Source organism: Podarcis tiliguerta, assembly GCF_965153285.1.
Source record: "Podarcis tiliguerta genome assembly, chromosome: 1".
Classification (NCBI taxonomy): Eukaryota; Metazoa; Chordata; class Lepidosauria; order Squamata; family Lacertidae; genus Podarcis; species Podarcis tiliguerta.
Genome location: NC_139534.1, coordinates 102499453 through 102509027, shown reverse-complemented (window position 1 = coordinate 102509027; position 9575 = coordinate 102499453). Strand labels below are relative to the sequence as shown.

The window sequence follows — 9575 nt, the reverse complement described above, 5'->3', positions numbered from 1 at the left end:
GCAGATGTGGAGAGTCCATGACCCTTCCATATGTTGCTGGACTCCAGCTCCCATCAGCCCCAACCATCACTACCAATGACTAGGAATGATGGTGGCTGTAGTCACACAACAGCTGGAGCTCAAGGTGTTCCCCACCCCTGCTTACTCCAGTGTAACACCATCGAATGTGTATGATCTGTGTGCACAAGAACTTCTGAAGCCCCCTGAGATTAACACCTATCCCTACAGCTTTCAATATAATTTAGTTTCAAGTAAGTGTGCTTAGGAATGCTGTTCTATCTTTGAGTTTTGGAGAAAAAAAACATGGCGAAACGATCTTTTCTTTCTTTTCCTTTTGCAGGTTTGCAGGAAGTTGTTTTGTGTTCCATCTCCAGCACTGGTAGGAAGTGACTCTTCAAGGTTTGGAGCAGAAGTCTTTCCACCCCTACCTAGAGATGCTGGGGACTGAACCCAGAATCGACAGCATGCAGAGCCTTTTCTCTCCCACTGAATGAACTGTGGCCCTTCGCTAACTTGGCTGCAAGGAAGGCTCACACCTTTGGAAAGCAGAAATCAATGGTTTGGCGCAGATGACCCTCATGGTCCCACCCAACTCTACAGTTCTATGATTCTATGGTTTGGCCTCCACAAGATGATGGGTCGAGCTAGGAGTCTGCGATACTCATTGGAAATAGGACCCCGGTCCCACTGACGGAACGGGCTTCCTGGGAAAGCGTTTTCACGACCTGGGAAGCTCAGCCACGCTGGTGCCTCCCTGGCGTTGGGCGGAGAGGGACTCAAGAGGCTGTTCCCGCGGGGTACGCCCCTGGATGTTTGAGGCGCGAAGGAAAGCCCTACGCACCCTCTGCAAAAGAAGAGAAGGGGACCCATTGAGACTGAATCCTGGGTAGCTGTGCCCCCGAAGTGGTTCCCAAACCGGGAGAAGAAAACAAACAATGAATAAATTCCTGCATTCTCGTGAAAAGGCTGAGGAGCGAGGGAGGGCTCGAGGCGAAAAGCAAGCGAGCCCCGGACAAGCGCTGCGGATGTCCCTGCGAGGATTCACTTTGTGTGCTCACAGAAGGGCGGAGGGGCTAGCGAGGGCGGCTGCTGGTCCCCGCATACCACCCAAGATGTTATTCACGGCGAACAATTACCATTATCTGTCCCCACTTTGGCCTAATCAGACAGAATCTGTAACACTGAAAGCTGCTTCCTGCTGGCTTTGGGGAGGGGTGATTCTGTGGGGGGTGGGGAGAGGAGGGGGGATGGGTAGGGGGCTGCGTGTGTGTGTGCGTGCGGGGGGGGGTGAGGTTGCCCTTACTCCCCATTAGAGCTTGAGCACTTGACTAATTCAGGTACTTAGCATCCCATAGACAGGGACGGTTTGAAAGCAGCCCGTGTTGACGCTGGGGAGGAGGACTGTTGATATAAACAGGAGCCCCCTCGGTAAGCGACACTAATCTCTCGCCGGAGGGGAAGCAGGGATGAGCCTCCGGCCGAGCCTTCCCGGCACCCAGTAGCTGCGCTCTCCTCGCCTTAGCCTGCCCATCACCGCCACTGCAGAGGACTGACTAAGAGGCGGCGGCGGGCATCTCTGCCATGACTACCGTGGGCAGGATCAGCTTCACGGTGCGGAGCCTTTTGGATTTACCCGAGCCGGAAGGCGGCGGAGGCAAGGAGCAGGACCCCAGCGAGGGATACGGCCGCTCCCTGTACCGGGAATGGATGGAAACGGACAGGAGCCAGTATCTGTGTGAGTGGGGGGCGGCGGCGGAGATCGCACAGGGATGAAGGGCTTGGGGGAGATCCGGGGAAGAGGGAGGGAGAAAATAAAGGCGACCACCATCTTAGAGGGAGATGTAACAGGCAGGGAGATAACGGGGACGTGGTGGTCACCCAGAGATAATGGGCGCAGGAATATTGAACCCCAACAATATTGCTGGGCAGAGATGATGGAAAGGTGCGTGCGCGCGGCAGAGAGGGGAGAACCCACCCACCCCACCGAAGGGAAATCGATATCGCTATGCATTGAGGAGATATTGAGCGAGAGATGTCATATTTGACTTTCATACATATCGCTCGTGTACGCAAGTGTGTGTACACGGACCCAGGGACGCCCACACACTCGTTACTCAAAGCAAGGCAGAAATACATTTCTTCCTATCATAAAGCTTACTCCAGGCAAAACCGTGAGATCCCTGTGCTAAGCCTTTGTGCTTAGGAATGGTCCAGCTTAGGTATTGTCTCCTCGGCGCTGACATCTTCAAGATGGACACATATGCGTCTGTTCAGATATTAATATAATATGTATTTACTAATTGGTCACGTATTATATACTAAAACTATTACGACTTCACGTGTAGGGTTATTTTTTTGTTTCTTGACGGTGCCTTTTACCTCGACTATTAAGGCTTTGCCGATTATCTACCGTTTTCTACAGAAAATGTACCATACGAATTTAAGGACACTTCCTCAGCCAGAAAATTCCATTGAATGAACGTGTGCCTAGATGAAGATGTTGGCAAATATATAATATATGATTCTATAGTCTTTTTTTTAAAAAATAGATCTCTATTCATAGGTTTTTATAATTGTTTAGAGGCAGGGAAACAGACTTCATAGAGATATTTCCCACCTTATGGAAAATCAAAACATTTTCTGTAGATAAAAATAAGAATCCAAACTCAGCCCACTATACAATCTATACCACAGTGGCTGTAATTAGTTAATATTACTGAAGTAATTATAATGTAGAATATGCTTGTATTGCTGGGCAACAAGATTAGATCCGTGGCTGTCTTTTGTAGTTTTTCCCCCGAGGGGCTCTGTTTGTTTAATTACAAAACACGCTTCAGTGTATCCCTGGGCAATTTCCTCATCATAGCTGATCTCTACGGTCTATCTTTCCCTCCCCTTCCCTCACCACCGATTTCTGTTCCCAAGTAATGGCTCTTAAAGCACTGTAGTCTATTTCTGTGGTAGTTAGTATGTACGCATGTACCAAATTCCAGCCTTTCTACAGAATCCATGGCTTAGATCATGATGGTAATATAATAGTGAAAGATGATCTGACTCATCCATCCATCGATGCATATTTGTTCGAAGCTCAATAAATTCCAGCGCTTGGATTCAGGTCCCATTGGTCTGAACTCCAGCTGAATGCTAACCAAGTTATGGGTAAAATCCAGCCACACTTAAGGTTGTTTAAAAAAAAAAAAGTCCAATTGATTTCCGTGGGAGATGTAGCCACGTGTTTTGATTTCCCTTTGAAATCAATGGGACAGAGCTTAATTTGGGCTGGCTAGGCAGTGATTTTTGCTTCCACCCCAGTGAGATTTGGAGAAATGTTCGATCAAGGAAAATGAGGGGGGCGGACTTAATGAAATCCACACCTACAAGCCTCACTCCTGCCGAATCGTGCTGCCTGCAGCCTTGTAAAATATAAGCTCCCCCTCCCTACGATCCCCCAATAGCCTTTTCAGGCTGCCCTTCAGTCCGATCCTGTGCATATTTGCTCAGAATTAAGTTCCCCTGGATGTGAAGGGACTCCCAAGTAAACGCGCCCAAGATTGCGACCTTCGATGGAAGTAGCTTTGGTCCCACCGAGAGCAGATGGGTTTACAGGCTGTGTGCCCGCTAAGCCTTTAAAGCACACATACCCCATTAATCCTGGGAACTGTAGCTTGCTAAAGGTGCCGAGAATTGCAGCTCTGTGAGGAGTAAACTATAGTTGCCGGAATTATTTGGGTGGGTGGGTGTGCTAGAAATGGATGTTGTGTACGCAGCTTAAGTCCAAGTCAACGTGTTTCCGGTTGTCTTGCCAATTGTTTAAGCTCCCTTGTACTCAAGATGAGGAGAGTAGTGGGTCGTTTTCCAGGCCTCGGCTCTGCGTTCACCAAAAGCAGATCCCCTGGTTAAATACAAGTGTCTGTCGCTCCGGAATATGCTTCCCGTTTGGTCCGATGTTTCCAGAAGCGGAGTAGCAGTTCTTGGAGATCTAAGGACCCTTCCTATTGTGGAACAAGAACGGCTTGCATCTTAAATCTCCGGCACTAAATTAAAGAAATACCCTAACGAGTACGAGTCCATTTACAGACAGAGTAATTCACAACGTGTACTAGCTTATTTAAAATCCTAATAACCCAGCCCAGTCTTCCAAAACGCTTCTTAGGAAAGTGGTGCGCCCCGAGGGCTTCCTGGTGGGGTCTTCCGGAGCTGATTTTTTCCATCCGCCACTTCGATGAGAGCTGGTCCCTTCGCAGCTAAGCGACTCCTGAATGAGAGGAGGTGGGGAGAGATTCTTGTCACAGAAAGACAGACAGGAAGACAGACCCATTGGTTTCTAGAAGCATGTCTCACGCACCATTAGTAAATCCACCAAGAATATCACTTCCACATACCCACCCACCATCCATGCTTAGGATAACAAATGCGCTCAGCCGCATCTTCTCTTCTTTTAGTTTACTAAGGCGAGCGGCTGCTTGGGGGGGCTTCCGGGAGATCTCTTGATCTAACCTTACGCTTGGAGACGGCGCATACAAAAGGGTACTTTAAAATAGATGTTGAGCCCTTGCAGTTGTGCGTGTGTGTGTATGGGAGAGGCAATAAGAAGGATGAGAAAGTTTAATAGATTTTTGGGCATCCGATAAATGTCTACCTCTCACTTTTCTTGTTCTTTTCCCACACTCACTCACTCACATACATATATACGCACCCTACAAACCACCAAATGCACCAATCATTGTTATTTACTGTTTCGCAGCTTTATCAAGCGCTCCAGCTGCCCAAGTATGATTTAAAAAAATAAGATAAAACGCAAAAGATTAGGAACTCAGCGAGCTAAAAGCCACAAACCCATTTCTACAATTGTACAATTAATATTTTGTAAAAGGACTGGCTGGTGCTCATTGAAATCAGGGGGAGATATTCGCTATTCTAAAACTCTTCCAATAGATAGGGTAAGATAAGAACAATATTTCATCAAGATGATAGCTGAAAGGAAATCTTGCCCGCAGTCTCGCGCTTAACTCGCGCGACACAGAAGCTGTATCGCTGTCTTCTCAACGCAAACCACAGGAAGGCGGTTTGGGCTGCGCAACATCTCCCGCGTCCTAGTGCTGCTCTTGTTCTTGTCGGAGGTTCTTGCTGGAGCGGCTTGGTGCTCCAGGAGACCAGTTAACCTCAGTCTCCAGTGTTGTTGGCTGGCAACAAAACATTAAACTATGCATAAAATAGCCACGTTTAAAAATCAAGATGAGGCGGATGAGAATTCCCAGAGTCATCTCTAGGTAAGGTTGGGAATGTCTCCCTTGGGAAACCTGGAGAGCTACTCCCGTGGATGGGAGCAATGGTTTGATTTAGTATAAAGCAACTTCGTGCGTCCCTGTGTAAATCCTACCTGATCCATCATCAAAGCCCTGTCCAAATAAAAAGGTCACAGTGCGCCCAAATAAAAGCGCTACCGTTTCGGTTCTTGGGCTTCGGCTTTGTCTGATCTCCAGAGAAAATGGATCTACGGGTGGCTGGGCAGATTTATTTCTGCATTTTGTGTGTGGCTATAGCTATATATTCTAGAAATACACATATCAGGTAAAAGAAAGTGCTTCTTCACGCAGCGCAGAGTTAAACTGTGGAACTCACCTCCACAGGAGGCAGTGACAGCCCCCAACTTGGATGGCTTTAAGACAGGATTGGACAGATTCGTGGAGGAGAGGGGTATCAAGGGCTATGATGACTATGTTTCTGAATGCCTGTTGCTGTAAACCACAGGAGGTGAGAGTACTCTTGGGCTGAACAACTGCTTAGGAGTTTTCCACAGGCATCTGGTTTCCCACTGTGAGAGCAGGATGCTGGACTAGATGGGCCATAGGCCTGATCCAGCAGGCTCTTCCCAAAGCCCTCTTTCTCCACAAACACAGCATAATGTACCATTCAGATCTAACCTATATGCCGGATCCATTGAACAGTACAGTGGTACCTCGGGTTACGTACGCTTCAGGTTACAGACTCCGCTAACCCAGAAATAGTACCGCGGGTTAAGAACTTTGCTTCAGGATGAGAACAGAAATTGTGCTCTGGCGGCGCGGCGGCAGCAGGAGGCCCCATTAGCTAAAGTGGTGCTTCAGGTTAAGAACAGACCTCCAGAACGAATTACGTTCTTAACCCGAGGTACCACTGTATTTCATTGATGATGATTATGATGTTTCGACTGCGCTTTCAGTCTTCCGGAATTTCCTAATCCTCGCTTACATGCGTCCCTTTGCAGCGGTAAATAAGCAAATGACAACCACGAAACGGGATCTAACGCGCCTGCCTTGTCTCCTTCCCTTCCCAACCCTTGTCTTGCCCCGCAGCTTCGGACGAGAGCGGCCCCGAGAGCAGATCGCGGCCGGCCGCCGCCTCGACGCGAGCGGACGAGGACGACGACGAGAAGAAGAAGAAGCGCAGAGTTCTCTTCTCCAAGGCGCAGACTCTGGCGCTGGAGCGGCGCTTCCGTCAGCAGCGCTACCTGTCTGCGCCCGAGCGGGAGCAGCTGGCGCACTTGCTGCGCCTGACGCCCACCCAGGTCAAGATCTGGTTCCAGAACCACCGCTACAAGATGAAGCGCGCCAAGGGCAGCGGCGCCGGAGGAGAGCGCGCCGGGGAAGGAGCCGGAGGAGCGGCGGCGGCGCCTCTCCTGCGCAGGGTGGTGGTGCCTGTGCTGGTGCGCGAAGGCAAGGCGTGCCAGAGTTGCAGCGGCCCGGCGCAGGACTACGGCGGCGCCCAGAGCGCGCTCGGCCTCCAGGGATACCCGGCTTTCCCGCAGGCCGCCTCGCTAAGCCTCTTCCCCGCCTACCAGCACTTAGCGCCCCCGGCCCTTGTCTCCTGGAACTGGGGGTGAGGAAGGCGCCGAGGACGCGGTCAGGTTGCCAGAAGGAGAGAGAGAGAGAGACACACACATACTGGACCCCGCCTGCCCTGGGGCTACGCCTTGGACTGGTGCCTTCATCTCGCGAGGCGTTGGCTTGGATAGTACTACTTTAGAGTAAAATGAGCCGCGGATCCCAACCAGTAAGAAAGGAAAACCCAGACTTCAAATCCCCAGCAGCTTGCTACCAAGGGAAGTGGGCCCAATCCTCTCTCCCGCCCCCGCCAAATTATCTTTACGCGGAAGTAACCGTGGGATCTTGAAGGATGCAAATCCTACGCACTCTTCCTGGGGGTTAAGTTCCAAAGAGGATTGGCAGATAGGAACGCGTATAGAAGGAAGGGTGCAAAGTTAAGATCGCCCAACCCGGGTTAATTTCCCTTCAACACACACACACACACACACACACACAGTGTCCACAGTAAGGGGTCGGGAAAATATGGGGATTTTCTACCCATTGTTATCGGTGAAATGGGATCGCAGTCCTCATGAACGATTGTGCGTAGCAAAGCCACGAATGGTAGTTGTTCCGGATTAATAGACAGAAATGTGGGAGGGGTGCTTCGGATCCTGGTGTTACTTGGAAAAGACCAGAATTCCACGGGACTTCCCTGTCAATGTTGTGGGGATCGGAATGCCTGGCGTAGCTAACCTTGATCGTCTCGCCCTAACCCTGTTTTTGGCCTTTTGTTTTAGAAAGCTGGCCGAAAACATAGTTGCTTTTTTTTAAAAAAAAAAAAAGGTGGTTGAGTTTCATTCTAAACAAAACGAATAGTGAGTTGCTTGTATCAGACATAGTTGATTTTCAAATAGAACTTTCTTACCCTGATCAATAAACCGGATTGTTGGCAAACAAACCACCCTCGGGATCCGTGTCTTTTTGGCAGAAGAGGCCGGCATCCCAAGATGCGAGCGCTTGCGATCCCAGAATTCCTATATTATCCACTGTTTCTGATGGGACCATGCCGGCAAATTCAGGTTGCCCTCTTAAATTAATTGGTGCTACAAACTCCCTTCCCGCAAAAGATCGGACTTCGGGGGATAAGGAAAGTGGGGGCGGGGGGGGGAGAGAGAATGCACTGGAAAGTGTGAGGCTAACAATTGCTTGGCCCAACTTCATATTACCAGCAAACAAATCAGAACAAAGGCTCAATAAATAGCCCTCGTCCTCTTCTTGCAAAAGTTGCGCACACAAAAATCAAGGCCGAATGATCCAATAAACTGGTGTTTGGGAGCGACCAAGATCTCTTCCCTTCCGGAAGGATCCCACTAAGTTCCCTTTTAAATATCTTTTGGATGCCGTTGCCTGGCCATTTGATATTATTGGATTAAAATCAGTCCCGCTGGAGTTCGCGGGGTTCGCAAGCCTGTAAACGCTCAGAAGGTCGAATTGCTTCCCTGCATTTATGTCGAAGGGGCAATTTACACCGGAAAGAGTGACTGTCAAGTGACAAGCTGTTAGGGAGATGCTTGACCCCTCCCCCTCTCTCTGGGGTGTTTTCCTGCATATGGGCTTCTAGGATTGTTTGCAAGGCTAGGACCCCTTCGCGGTAGGAAAGCAACACACACACACACACACACACACACACACACAGAGAGAGAGAGAGAGAGAGAGAGAGAGAGAGAGAGATCGAGATCGATCCACAGTCTGCGATCTGGCAAATGCCATATTTGAATACCACCATCTCGTCCTATTAATGCAAGGCTACATTGATCACTGTGATTGCCATTACATTTACAATACGAATGTGTGCAGGAAGACGGATGCTCTGAACTAAATGTTGCCCTAATTATATATAGTTACAGTCAGTGACTGTACCCAGTATTTACATTGTGAACTAATACTTAAAGATATTGCAGTAAAGCAATCCAAGGGCCCGATCCGACCCAATTACATGGACACCGCTGGCTTCAAAAAATCCATTTGCTCCAACTGCAGTTTCGCACGTGCTCAAATATCTCGCGTTGAAATACAAGTTAACTTGGGCCGGATTTATAAGAAACGTATCAAAAATATAGGATATATTTATTTCAAAGCGTTGCGTTCAGAAACTGGGAAAGGAAGCATTATATAGCCTAAAAACAGAACTTTGCCCCGGACCCTTTTCCTTGGAAAGGAACCTAAAACAGCTGGTTTCCTCCAAGCTTCCTGAAAAATGCCTCCCTTTCTTATTGCACAATAAAACGTGCATATATGCAAGCTGAGTAGTAGTAGTAACAGCAGCAGCACCACCATTGGAGTCATTATTGCACAGCCCTTCTAATATTCTGCCACCTCCCTTGATCGATCGTTTCATTTGATTTGATGTTGTCCTTGCTTTTTGCGAAGTGACAGTACCGAGAGTGTATATATATTTTCCAAACAGCTCTTACGACAGGAAAGAAACCGGCTCTGACTTGTTTTCGCGATGCTGTTTTGTAACAATTGCGCACATTTCCACTGTCTAATTGGCTCGCAGGGCGTGGGGGGTTAACCGAGCGATTTTCTATCGAGGGATTTTCTCGGGTTCCCTCGCGTACAGCCTTACTGTCAGCCGCAATGCGATAAGAATGAAGACTTAAACCGAGTCCGTCGAAGTTTCTCAACTTTTATAAACTGAGATGAAAGGCAGGATTTTTATTTTTTAAAAAACATTCTTTGCGTATTTCCAGGCTCTTTTAAATGATTTTAGTATGGGACCCTGCT

General features: G+C 48.7%; 1 protein-coding gene across 1 annotated transcript; it reads left to right on the top strand.

Annotated features, from left to right (window-relative positions):
* The first annotated feature begins 340 nt into the window (after positions 1–340).
* On the top strand, positions 341–7746 carry NKX2-8 (NK2 homeobox 8). The gene is made up of 2 exons (XM_083453461.1): positions 341–1735; positions 6336–7746. Exons 1-2 carry the CDS (start codon positions 1582–1584, stop codon positions 6860–6862), a joined length of 681 nt encoding a protein of 226 aa, XP_083309587.1. The 5' UTR covers positions 341–1581; the 3' UTR covers positions 6863–7746.
* Positions 7747–9575: the final 1829 nt, after the last annotated feature.